The sequence below is a fragment of the Asterias amurensis genome, chromosome 6 (genome assembly GCF_032118995.1).
Source record: "Asterias amurensis chromosome 6, ASM3211899v1".
In the NCBI taxonomy this organism is placed as follows: Eukaryota; Metazoa; Echinodermata; class Asteroidea; order Forcipulatida; family Asteriidae; genus Asterias; species Asterias amurensis.
This window is the reverse complement of record NC_092653.1, coordinates 4,330,619-4,344,795: the sequence shown is the minus strand read 5'-3', so window position 1 is coordinate 4,344,795 and position 14,177 is coordinate 4,330,619. Positions and strand designations below refer to the sequence as shown.

Below are 14,177 nucleotides of genomic sequence, written 5' to 3'. Positions count from 1 at the left end.
ATTTTACCTAAATAGATTAGGCGCAACATGAATGTATCATTATGTGGTGGAATGTTTGTCTGACATTGGGGTGTCGTGGCCGAGCGGATAAGAGCACCGAATTCAAGCTCTGATGCTTCTGTTCAGCAGAGTGTGGGTTCGAATCCCGGTCGTGACACTTGTGTCCCTGAGCAAGACACTTAACTATAGTTGCTTCTCTCCACCCAGGGGTAAATGGGTACCTGTGAGGGCAGAGATGGTTCTTGTGATTGATTTAGCCGATTAGCGCATATTAATGTTGCACAGGCTGCATACTCCCGACCAGGGAGCTGAGATGGTTTAAGGAGTGAATTAAGGCCCAGTGACCAGGGGTAATAATGTGAAGCGCTTTGGGACTCCCCCGGGTGTGAAAAGCGCTAAATAAAAACGGGTTATTATTATTATTATTACATTATGTGTATTTTGAGCAAAAATTGCACCATTAGTGTGGAGTGCTTTTGCCAGTTACGACCAGCAAATGCTTAACCGAACACTAGACCCAGTGACATGGGGCTCTTTACTCATTAAAAAAAAATGTGACGTTTTGCAAGTGTAAACATTAAAGGCAGTGGACACTATCAATAATTTTTAGCATAAAACCTTACTTGGTAACAAGTAATGGGGAGCTGTTGATAGTATAAAACATTATGAGAAACGGCTCCCTCTGAAGAAACCTGTTTTTGAGAAAGAAGTAATTTTCCACAAATTTGACGTAGAGACCTCAGAATTAGAATTCGAGGTCTCGAAATCAAGGGGTGTTTTTTCTTTCATTATTATCTCAAAACTTCGATGACCGTTTGAACTCAAACGTTCACAGGTTTGTTATTTTCATGTATGTTGAGATACACCAAGTGAGAAGACTGGTCTTTGACAATTACCAATAGTGTCCTGTGTCTTTAAGAAAAGAAAAAAGTTAGCACAGAGCCCCAGTTACTGGGTCTAACCTACATGTAATACAGTTTACAATCCCATCTCAATAAGCATAACACAATAAATGTAATAAAAAATAAAAAGATATAGTCTTGATGACTCGCATCAGTTTTGTACAGAGTGGATAAAACCGGCAGAGAGTATTTTTTTTTTTTAACTTGTCTTGTTTCACACAACATTAGGAATTTCAAATGCATAGAGATTAGAGTAAATATTTACATTGAGTTCAAAACTCACACACTGAGAACATATTTTACAAAACCGAATGACACTACAACTCTCGTTATTTTTTCCCGTTGATCAGGTTTTCACCGCCTCCTCTTTCCTCAGCTAAATGTCCCTACCCACATCTAATGTGGCTATGTGAATCATATTATGCAATTTTACTCACTTATAGGCACTGGACACTATTGGTAATTACTCAACATAATGTTAGCATAAAAACTCACTTGGGAACGAGCAGTGGAGAGATGTTGATAGCATAAAACATTGGGAGAAACGGCTCCCTCTGAAGTGACCTAGTCTATGAGAAAGAGGTAATTTCTCACTCACATATTATTATAAAAGACTTAACAGGCCTGAACCCTTTTTTATGAGGCATCTGAAAGCCCACAGCAACTTCAAAGACCAAATTAGACAAAATTTAGTCAAAATGTTGGGATACACCAAGTCTGGAATTCTTTTGACAATAACCAATGGTGTCCAGTTCCTTTAGAGCAAAATATATACAAGTAACTAAGAGTATTCGTCATTTAAAAACAAAAGTTTTTTTTTCTTTTTTGAATCCCAACCAAGGCATATGCCTGTGATTTTGTTCACAGGACTCTGGAAAGTATGGAGTATACAGTGCTATTACACACATCGGTGTATATGGATAAAAACCAAAAATGAATATTTTTTAAAAGCAACTTTTTAAAACTGCATAAAGTACAAAGTCTACGACATATAAAGTAAGTGAAAAAACACAATCATAAGTTGCCAAAAATATATACACATAAAAAAAAAAAAAATACACCACTGTAGCATTTTGTAACCATTACTGCCTTCTATCTTATATTATACATGTATATCACCCGAGCAGATCCTTGCCATTTGATTGGAGGATTGTCCGTCACAAGATGGCAAATAATCGTACTTTTGCGCGCTACGGCATTCACCGTAAATTTTTTGTTCCATTCACTGGCATCTTTGGACCATCCGATTTGTTCTATTGCACGGTGAGTACCACATCATAGCGTGATAATGCAGCAGTACAGACCGCAAGGCATGTACTACCTAACGACGTGTCTCAAAATACACAGCAGTTTTACAGAATGTACTTAGTCATTGAAACTCCTAACAAGCCAAACCAAAAGAAATGGGTGTAGCCAGCCTAATGTCACAGTTGATAATGTATGCTTGGTTTATTTTGAAAGTTGTATCCTCCAATCAGAATGACTAAGATCTACTTGGAAGATATATAAAACAAATATTGAATGTTTTTTAATCTCAATAGTGAGAATATTTTCATTCTAATACTCCATTCAACTCGGCTCCACCTCATTGAGCAAAACATTCCATCTCCCAAATTTTTATGAAAATATTTGCACCATTACACTCATAAACATTCATTATTTGTATACTAAAGCAACCACAGATGGAATGAGTTGCATCTACCTATTTAGATTTTCTGTCCCCTCCTGGTTGGTCTGCTGACCATTACAACCATCCGAATGACCATTCGCAGCCGTTTTATCTCCAGCCTGCATTCAAGAGAAAAAAACAAACAAAACAAAAAACAATTATGGAAAAGTTGGCACTGTCAAGTTGGGTGACTAGTCACACCTAAAATAGTCGCAAGATACATCGCGGGAAATTGCGACATATATGGATTGAAGCATTGAGTCACTGCTGATTATGCTTTCGTAAGTAAATTAAGTTGTCGTGAATAGTTGTGAGTGACACAATTGGTTCACCAAGCAGGTAGTCGGGACTATTTTTGTTGTCATAGTTGATAGTCGCCTAAGCAATCAATAGAACACACGTATGCAAGTTGTTTTCAGTCAGCTCTTTAAAGGCAGTGGACACTATTGGTAATTACTCAAAATAGTTATCATCATAGAACCTTTCTTGATCACGAGTAAAGGGAAGAAGTTGATAGTATACAAATATTGACTGCTTTTACTCATGCAATGGTTAAAACTATGACTCCCGAGGTGATCCCCGGAGCGTACTATTTTCCCGAGGCGAAGCCGAGGGAAAATGGAATGCTACGGGTGCTAACCATTGCACGAGTAAAAGCAGTCAATATTTGTTTTATGACACCCCAAACATTTCTAAATACTGTACTATTATTATTAAGTTACAGACCTGAATGCTACAATCAACGGATGACGCGAATACAGATTGCAAAAACTTTTACTGTGCTGCATGTTGTGTCGTGCAATCCGAAATGGTTACAGACTATTAATTTATAATCCTCGTATACGCAAAGGACGTCTGGGTACTGCACGAAAGGAGTAATTGAAAGGAGTAATTGAAAGGAGTAATTGAAAGGAGTAATTTTCCACGAATTTGATTTCGAGACCTCAGATTTAGGATTTGAGGTCTCGTAATCAAGCATCTGAATGAGCACAACTTTGTGTGACAAGGGTATTTTTTATTTTATTGAGCTCAAATTTTCACATGTTTGTTACTTTATGCATATGTTGAGCTACAATGAGAAGACTGGTCTTTGACAATTACCAATAGTGTCCAGTTTCTTTAAACCATCACTACAAAAAAATCTGTCTTATTTGTTTCATAAATGTGAAAGTTTACCTCAATGCTCAACAGAATTGAAAGAAACTCATTAGACTGATAGTCAACATTTTTCACAAAAATATGCATACGTTGAGATACACCAAGTGAGAAGAAGACAGGTCTTTGACAATTTCCATAAAGTGTCCATTGTCTTTAACAAAAATGGCCTCTCTGGGGGAATCGTTTGAGGGCGCACTGGTTTCCAAATTGCAAGCATTCAAGCCAGAGTTTCGAAACCCTGATTATGAGCCTACCTCTATCTCATGAATTAGTTCTTGTTGCTCCTTGTATAGCTTATTATCCAGGAATTGGGGTAATCCACGGTGGGTGAAGAGAGGCTTGGCGCTAGGCTGGATCGGCCGCGCCAGACCGACTGGCTTCAACAGCTCTCGTCGTAACATCTCTTTTCTCTCCTTCAACTTTTCCGCCTTGTCGATCTTCTCCAGTGCGACCTGTTTCAGAAGATAATAGTAATAGTAATAGTAATAGTAATAGTAATAGTAATAGTAATAGTAATTAGTAATAGTAATAGTAATAGTAATAGTAAAAGTAATAGTAATAGTAATAGTAATAGTAATAGTAATAGTAATTAGTTGTAGTAGTAATAGTAATTAGTAATTAGTTATAGTAGTAATAGTAATTAGTAATTAGTTATAGTAGTAATAGTAATAGTAATAGTAATAGTAATTAGTTATAGTAGTAATAGTAATAGTAATTAGTTATAGTAGTAATAGTAATAGTAATTAGTTATAGTAGTAACAGTAACAGTAACAGTAACAGTAGTAATAATAATAATAATAATAATAATAATAATAATAATAATAATAATAATAATAATAATAATAATAATAATAATAATAATAATAATAATAATAATAATAATAATAATAATAATAATAATAATAATAATAATAATAATAATAATAATAATAATAATAATAATAATAATAATAATAATAATAATAATAATAATAATAATAATAATAATAATAATAATAATAATAATAATAATAATAATAATAATAATAATAATAATAATAATAATAATAATAATAATAATAATAATAATAATAATAATAATAATAATAATAATAATAATAATAATAATAATAATAATAATAATAATAATAATAATAATAATAATAATAATAATAATAATAATAATAATAATAATAATAATAATAATAATAATAATAATAATAATAATAATAATAATAATAATAATAATAATAATAATAATAATAATAATAATAATAATAATAATAATAATAATAATAATAATAATAATAATAATAATAATAATAATAATAATAATAATAATAATAATAATAATAATAATAATAATAATAATAATAATAATAATAATAATAATAATAATAATAATAATAATAATAATAATAATAATAATAATAATAATAATAATAATAATAATAATAATAATAATAATAATAATAATAATAATAATAATAATAATAATAATAATAATAATAATAATAATAATAATAATAATAATAATAATAATAATAATAATAATAATAATAATAATAATAATAATAATAATAATAATAATAATAATAATAATAATAATAATAATAATAATAATAATAATAATAATAATAATAATAATAATAATAATAATAATAATAATAATAATAATAATAATAATAATAATAATAATAATAATAATAATAATAATAATAATAATAATAATAATAATAATAATAATAATAATAATAATAATAATAATAATAATAATAATAATAATAATAATAATAATAATAATAATAATAATAATAATAATAATAATAATAATAATAATAATAATAATAATAATAATAATAATAATAATAATAATAATAATAATAATAATAATAATAATAATAATAATAATAATAATAATAATAATAATAATAATAATAATAATAATAATAATAATAATAATAATAATAATAATAATAATAATAATAATAATAATAATAATAATAATAATAATAATAATAATAATAATAATAATAATAATAATAATAATAATAATAATAATAATAATAATAATAATAATAATAATAATAATAATAATAATAATAATAATAATAATAATAATAATAATAATAATAATAATAATAATAATAATAATAATAATAATAATAATAATAATAATAATAATAATAATAATAATAATAATAATAATAATAATAATAATAATAATAATAATAATAATAATAATAATAATAATAATAATAATAATAATAATAATAATAATAATAATAATAATAATAATAATAATAATAATAATAATAATAATAATAATAATAATAATAATAATAATAATAATAATAATAATAATAATAATAATAATAATAATAATAATAATAATAATAATAATAATAATAATAATAATAATAATAATAATAATAATAATAATAATAATAATAATAATAATAATAATAATAATAATAATAATAATAATAATAATAATAATAATAATAATAATAATAATAATAATAATAATAATAATAATAATAATAATAATAATAATAATAATAATAATAATAATAATAATAATAATAATAATAATAATAATAATAATAATAATAATAATAATAATAATAATAATAATAATAATAATAATAATAATAATAATAATAATAATAATAATAATAATAATAATAATAATAATAATAATAATAATAATAATAATAATAATAATAATAATAATAATAATAATAATAATAATAATAATAATAATAATAATAATAATAATAATAATAATAATAATAATAATAATAATAATAATAATAATAATAATAATAATAATAATAATAATAATAATAATAATAATAATAATAATAATAATAATAATAATAATAATAATAATAATAATAATAATAATAATAATAATAATAATAATAATAATAATAATAATAATAATAATAATAATAATAATAATAATAATAATAATAATAATAATAATAATAATAATAATAATAATAATAATAATAATAATAATAATAATAATAATAATAATAATAATAATAATAATAATAATAATAATAATAATAATAATAATAATAATAATAATAATAATAATAATAATAATAATAATAATAATAATAATAATAATAATAATAATAATAATAATAATAATAATAATAATAATAATAATAATAATAATAATAATAATAATAATAATAATAATAATAATAATAATAATAATAATAATAATAATAATAATAATAATAATAATAATAATTTATTTCTCACAATGTTTTATACTATCAATAGCTCCCCATTACTCGTTACAAAGTAAGACTTTGTGCTAATAATTGTTTTGTGTAATTACCAAAGGTTTCCACTGCCTTTAAGATAAAAATGAAGTTTGACTCGAGCTCTTGTGGGAGAAAAGTTTCAGGCAAAGTAAACCTTTTGGTTAAGACCAGGACTCGAACCTACCCTCTACTGATCAGATACAATAAAGCGACTGTTGCAGTAGTCCAGTCTAGATGGAACTAGTGTGTGCACAGCTAACTTTGTGGTCTTGACAGTCAGCAGCTTTCGCACTCTACCTATGTTGACCAGATGGAAGTTGGCAGACTTGACAATACTGAACTCACTCGGCCACGACACTTCCATCCCTAATAACATTCTTACATCCACTCACCTTAAGTTGTTGATCGGCTGCCATCCTCTCGTTCTCCAACTCCTTGAAGCGAGCTCTCTCAATCTCCAAGAGCGCCTCCTTCTCCTCTCGCTGCTTGCTCAACACCTCGCTCTTAAGCTCCAGATCTTCTCGTCTTTGCTGTTCTTCTCTGAAGATGCGGTCTTGTTTCTCTTTGAATCTCTCCCGCTCTAGAGCCTCCTGCTCCAAGAGTCTGTCGAATTTATAGTTTCAACTCAATTATTTTTTAAGTAGGATTTTAAAATTTGTATGGTGGAAGTATATAACTAAAAGAGGTTTGCTGTAACACCTTGTGAATATCTCCATTGCTTGTACCAAGTAAAATGTTCAATAATCGGGAGAACACCAATATCATGGCTCTACTACTGAAATCAGCGCTTACGATCACCATACTCCGCTTACGTGCAAGCACAGAATTTCTGCATTAGTTGTGTCTACGTAGAATGCCTAGTAATGTGGAGTATGCACGTGCATTGCTAATGGTAAGCAGAGCCATAAAAAATGCCATTTGCAGGTTAGATACGATCACCATACTCCGCTTACGTGCAAGCACAGAATTTCTGCATTAGTTGTGTCTACGTAGAATGCCTAGTAATGTGGAGTATGCACGTGCATTGCTAATGGTAAGCAGAGCCATAAAAAATGCCATTTGCAGGTTAGATTTTTAAATTGACAAGTACAATGCCGTGCTCGGTCGCAAGTTTCTGGAGTTGCAGACTCACATAATTAGGGGCAAGCTTTTGCTTAGTTACGTAAGAGACGGTGAACACCCATGCACCATTCTGAATGGCACAATGGTACCAGGGTTTGCTCCTCTGAAGGGTTGCTACGCAAAGGCTTGCCCAAAACAATTTGACATATAGAGCAACTGTCTCTATAGTCTGAGGAATTCAAATGTACGCGATACATTGTGACAAAACCAGTCAGTGTACCAGACATTATTCAAATGAAAATCGCAAATAGTTTATTGGGCCAAGTCCTGTAAGTCAGTGTACCAGACATTATTCAAATGAAAATCGCAAATAGTTTATTGGGCCAAGTCCTGTAAGCGCCTCTCACCTTTGATGTAGTGCCCTGGCCTCTTCAGCGTCTGTCCTGGCTTTCCTCTCTTCTTCTAAGGCAATCCTCATGTGCTCCATGAGGGCTTCAAGCTCAGCCTTACGTTTCTTCTCTGCCTCCTTCAGGGCCTCTTCAAGCTTAGCTTGTTTACTTGCATCAGCACAGGCCTGTTTAATAATAATAATGAATCTTATTTAGAACTATTCACTGCCCTAAACAACTTTTAATTGGCAAGCCTAGTCCGTGTTCCAAGCATCCTCAATGCAATCACCGACACCGCGTTTACACTAGATTAAGCAAGGTGGATTGAGATCCAACATTTTTTATGTATGACCGCAGATCAAGATACCGAATCGCATTTACACCAGTGCTTAATCCGGATTTGATCCCACTTTTAAATCGGATGTATATTGGCAGTGGCATCACCACTCCTCACAAAGAGCTCACGCAGATTACGTGGCAAAGATGACGGGTCACGATTCTGAGCGTGCCATATTTTCCTTGAGGTACATCAACAAACATAACAATGGAACGATCTGTTTGGTTATTGATATCATGATATTATTGGCGAAGAAGACAGGTTTAATGGATCTACATGGAGCGCTGAGTTAATCAGTCTGGTATCAACAATTAAAGCAATAGATCATACTATTTTTGTAAAGTTGTTGAGGGAACCCCCAAAACCTAGTTTTCTGATCCGTAAATTTTGCGTTTACAATGGTAAACAGAAAACAAGGAATAATAATAATACAAAATTCTTATGTAGTGCATTTCACAATAACCATATCAATGCGATTTACATGAGTACCCTGCTCATAGGGCAAACAAAAACATCCCTTTAATCTTTCTCAGCTCTCCATGCTCTCTAGGGAGTATACAGCCCTGAGCTGCTCTGGCACTCTAGTGGCTTTTTCATTCAAATTATCAACATCTAACCCTCGCAGGTACCAGTTTATACCCATGGGTAAAGAGAAGCAATTAAAGTGAAGTATCTTGCTCAAGAAAACAAGTGTCATGACTAGGATTTGAACCCTCACTCCAGTGACTTAGGTGCACAAGAACTTGAATTTGATGCTCTTAAAACTACTCGGCCATGACACCCTACAGGAAAGGTTAAGAAGGAAAGTGACTGACCATCCTGAGCTCCTCAAGTTGCTGCGCTTGTCTGGCTCTCTCTTCCTCCTCAAGAAGACGCCTCTTCTCCTCTTCCTCTTCCTTGGCTTTTCTCAGCTTGGCTTCTTCCTCTGCTTTCTTCTCTGCAGCCAGTCGAGCCTACAACCAAACACACAAACCATTGCACCGTGTAATTAAACGCTTTAAAGCATTAAGGGGTCAAGCTACAACCTACCTATCTGTGATTCTACAAACAAAAAAACCTGGACGCTCTGGTCTTCGCTCTTCTGACACTCATGAAAGGGTTTCTGAGACCAGATTGAGACGGTCGTGGGGAGACAGGTCATGCTGTGTAGCTGCTCTTCGAGTTTGGAACACTCTCCCAAAAGATCTGTGTAAATCGGTATCCCTTCAGTGCTTCAAGTCCGTTTTAAAGACATTTGTGAAAAACGTTCTTTCTAATTCAGTATCAAGTTTTCTGTTCAATGGTCCATTAATTTCCTCTTTGTGCGCGCCTTGGGTGTCTTTATTGATAGATATGTGCGCCGTATAAGTATACAATAATTATTATAACTACAAGAAGCGGAATCCAAACAGTAATTTTGTTGTTTCTCTGTACCAAAGTGAGATATGAAATCTATACTTGCCTTGCCTCAAATCCTTTGAATTTTTTTTTTTTTTACAAAGGCATACTTTTTTAACCACAATTATTTTAGCATGTATAACTGATTCACGCGATTTCCCTCAAAAAAACGTTGCTCTGTGATTTTTCACTTTTTTTTTCTTCAAAAAAAACTAATTTTTTTTTCAACTAATGAAACTGAAAACTTCTACAGGTAAATTATAATACATACATGTACATGTACACCTTTATTCATGGTGAGTAGGGATCCATGGCATGGCTACAAACTGGATCTACAAAAGGTATCACTGCTTTAAAGACACTGGATACTATTGAAAATTGTCAAAGACAGTCATCTCACTTGGTGTATCTCATCTTATGCATTAAATAACAAACCTGTGAAAATTTGAGCTTGATTGGTCGTCGGAGTTGCGAGATAACTATGAAGAAAAAAAAACCTTGTCACACAAAGTTGTGTGCTTTCAGATGCTTGATTTCAAGACCTCAAATTCTAAATCTGAGTTCTCGACATCAGATTTGTGGAAAATTTCTCCTTTTTCGACAACTACGCACTTCAGAGGGAGCCGTTTCTCACAATGTTTTATTCTATCAACCTCTCCCCATTACTCATACCAAGTGAAGTATTATTTTGAGAAACCAGTAGTGTTTACTGCCTTTTAAAGTAGCTTCATGAAACTGGGCTGATCCATCTGAAAAAAACCTGGTCGATCCGCATGCAAAGAAACAAAATTTGATAAATGATATCTGTTTTTGAATCATTTCCAATCAGCCTCCTTACCGCTTTGACTTCTTCCAGTTCCTTGGCTTGCTGCGCTCTCTCTTGGTAGTCCAAGCGTCTTCTCTCTTTCTCTTCCTTCTCCTTAAGCTTTCTCAATCTAGCCTCTTCATTGGCACGGTGAACTGCCTCAAGGCGGGCCTGAGTATGGGACCAAAAGTAACACAAATTGATATTGTTTTTTAATTGGTTGAACTAGGTGTATAACATCTGTTTCAGACAAGCGCGCCAGAGTCGCGTCAAACCAAATAGATTAGGAGCGACTCTAAGTTGACCCAAATAACTTTTTGGTTCAGACAGGCGAACTTAATATAACATGTACATTGGCTCGGCTTATGACACGTTCGAAGTCTGAAACCAAGGCGCTCCAGAGTCGTTCCAAACGACTGCAACAGTCAATCTTTAGACTTCTAGCATGTCCAGTCACTCCTAATTGACGTCCTTTCAGATGTTAAACTTTTCATGTACTAAATTCAGAATTTGGTTCGGCGCGACTCTGGAGCGCCTGTCTGAAACAGGGGTTAGAGCGAAATGTAGTTTTCAATTATGGTAGCTAACACTCGGCTGTGAGTGAAGGGATAAGAAGCAGATGAGAACGGTTGCGTTTTGGAGCTTATTTTCTGTGTCATTTCAAGAGATTTTTGAGTTGAACTTGGACATCGTTGATTTTACAGGCAATTTAAATGCAAGGGCAAACATGATTTTAACAATCGTTCCTACACGAAGTTTGGAAGCAATAAAATAATTCAATAAAACAACATGTGTTTTCGTCCCTACAGACCCTCTAATATTTTTTGGCCAGTGTAATAGGAAACACACATATTATTTTGTTTGGCCTAACAAACAAATACAAATCATTTCCTTCTATTTTAGTAAGATAATGCTACGTTCCCATAATACTTTTTAAAGCAAACGTCTAAAAAAAGGCAATAAACAAATACACGATTTGAACGGATAGTGTAACAATAATATAAAACTCTTGTTCTACCAAAGATGACAGTTAAAGCCATTGGACCCTTTTGGTAAACAGTGTTATCCAAATCCCACACTTTGTGTACCACAACTTGTATATCAAATAACAAACCTGTGAAAATTTAGGCTCAATCGGTCATCGGAGTCGGGAGAAAACAACGGAAACCCCACCCTTGTTTCCGCGTGTTTCGTCGTGTCATGACATGTGTTTACAATAAATCTGTAATTCTCGTTAACAAGAATTTATATTGTTTTGCTGTTTTCTCAAAAAGTAAAGCATTTTATGGAATAATATTTCAAGAGAATTCTTTCACCATTGCCTTCTGTAAACCCTGTAAGTTATTTGTAAATCTGTGAATTTTGTTTTTCTGAACCGAAAGGGTCCAATGGCTGTAAGTTCCCGCAGTACTTATCAATCACAAAGGTCTAAAAAGAGACAGATACAAAAATAAACTATTACCCCCTCCTTTTTATACGTTAAGCCTAAAGCACACTTCAGAGATTATTATTCTCTACAATAATATTCTTATGCAAGTCGCCAGACACACAAGGCCTGAAGGCCACTTCAAGGTGTGGGCTACAATGTGTTTTTGCCAGGGGCCGTTGCCACCTACTCCTAGGGCTGAAACAGCTGTAGGCTTGGGTATCATCCATCAGAAGCCTGGCAGGTAGGGCATAAAGAACTACCCCCCAAACTTTACGAAGCAATCGTGGTTAAGTGTCTTGCTTAAGGACACAAGTGTCATGATTGGGACTCGAACCCACACTCAAGTGATCAAACACCAGAGCTTGAATCCGGTGTTCTCAACCGCTAGGCCACGCCACAAAAAAGGTCAAGATGTTGAAGAATCAAAAAGCTGTTTTGACTTACAGCATTGACAGCCTCCAGTTCCTTTGTCTGTCGTTCTCTCTCCTGTAACTCTAACCATCTCCTCTTTTCCTCCTCCTCCTCCTTGGCTATCCTCCGTGCTGCCTCCTCTTCAGCTCTCCGCTCTGCCTCTAACTTGGCCTAAAAAAAAAAAAAAAGAACCCACAGTCCACCATAAGTCTTATCTTAGAAGAAACCTATCAAGCAATACATGTATATTCTTATTAAGCAGCTTCCCTGAAAGTGGGTTGTGATACTTCACACTAGCAAAGGAGGCAGTGGGAGACTTTTGATCTGCTTGCGTCAGCAAACATAACAGTCTTTTTTGTGGCGCCAACATGCTGAGTATTGCACGTGTAGGTTTGAGCATGAGCACTACTAGTGAGAATTCTATAAAAGAACCATCCCAAAGTCTCACATTGCCTAAGTACCAAGTTTGGGCCCTCTTAACCTCTTAATCTCACCACGCCATTTTTCCCCAGCATTGTAGCTCGATCATAACCCCTGGAAAGTGTTCATTAAATTGTGCTAAAATCTAGCACATTTAAATGAGCGCCTGTAATCAATCCTTTCTACGCACGCATGTATGTCTTTTGTCTTAAAGATTGTTCTTGTTTTTCTTTTAAAAAATCGTGTTGGTGCCACAAAAACGCGGGCGTTTTCAACATGCAAAAATCTTAAGACTACGCGCATGCGAATTTTACGTCTAATGCATAGCCAATTTCATGAGCCAATCAGCGTTGTTTCTCAGTACATCACTTCCAGGGGTTAGTGACGAGAGGAATCGATACAGCGCGCTGCGCATGGTAGCAAGGCTGGGGTCCTCTTATAACCTACCGCATTAATACTCTTCATCTTCCGTTCTGCTTGTTCTCTTTCTTCCTTCTCTAGGTTTGAGCATGAGCACTACTAGTGAGAATTCTATAAAAGAACCATCCCAAAGTCTCACATTGCCTAAGTACCAAGTTTGGGCCCTCTTAACCTCTTAATCTCACCACACCATTTTTCCCCAGCATTGTAGCTCGATCATAACCCCTGGAAAGTGTTCATTAAATTGTGCTAAAATCTAGCACATTTAAATGAGCGCCTGTAATCAATCCTTTCTACGCACGCATGTATGTCTTTTGTCTTAAAGATTGTTCTTGTTTTTCTTTTAAAAAATCGTGTTGGTGCCACAAAAACATGCAAAAATCTTAAGACTACGCGCATGCGAATTTTACGTCTAATGCATAGCCAATTTCATGAGCCAATCAGCGTTGTTTCTCAGTACATCACTTCCAGGGGTTAGTGACGAGAGGAATCGATACAGCGCGCTGCGCATGGTAGCAAGGCTGGGGTCCTC

General features: G+C 32.4%; 1 protein-coding gene across 1 annotated transcript in view; it reads right to left on the bottom strand.

Annotated features, from left to right (window-relative positions):
* Window positions 1–802: 802 nt before the first annotated feature.
* The window catches only part of LOC139938523 (uncharacterized), a 31,641-nt gene continuing 18,266 nt past the window's right edge, over window positions 803–14,177 (bottom strand). The window contains exons 7-13 of the mRNA XM_071934092.1: window positions 12,839–12,976; window positions 10,999–11,136; window positions 9,599–9,736; window positions 8,465–8,631; window positions 7,388–7,598; window positions 3,984–4,181; window positions 803–2,690 (exon numbers count right to left, since the gene is read on the bottom strand). Of these exons, the coding sequence (XP_071790193.1) occupies window positions 2,601–2,690; window positions 3,984–4,181; window positions 7,388–7,598; window positions 8,465–8,631; window positions 9,599–9,736; window positions 10,999–11,136; window positions 12,839–12,976 (1,080 nt within the window). The 3' untranslated portion in view covers window positions 803–2,600. The remainder of the gene's footprint in view (window positions 2,691–3,983; window positions 4,182–7,387; window positions 7,599–8,464; window positions 8,632–9,598; window positions 9,737–10,998; window positions 11,137–12,838; window positions 12,977–14,177) is intronic.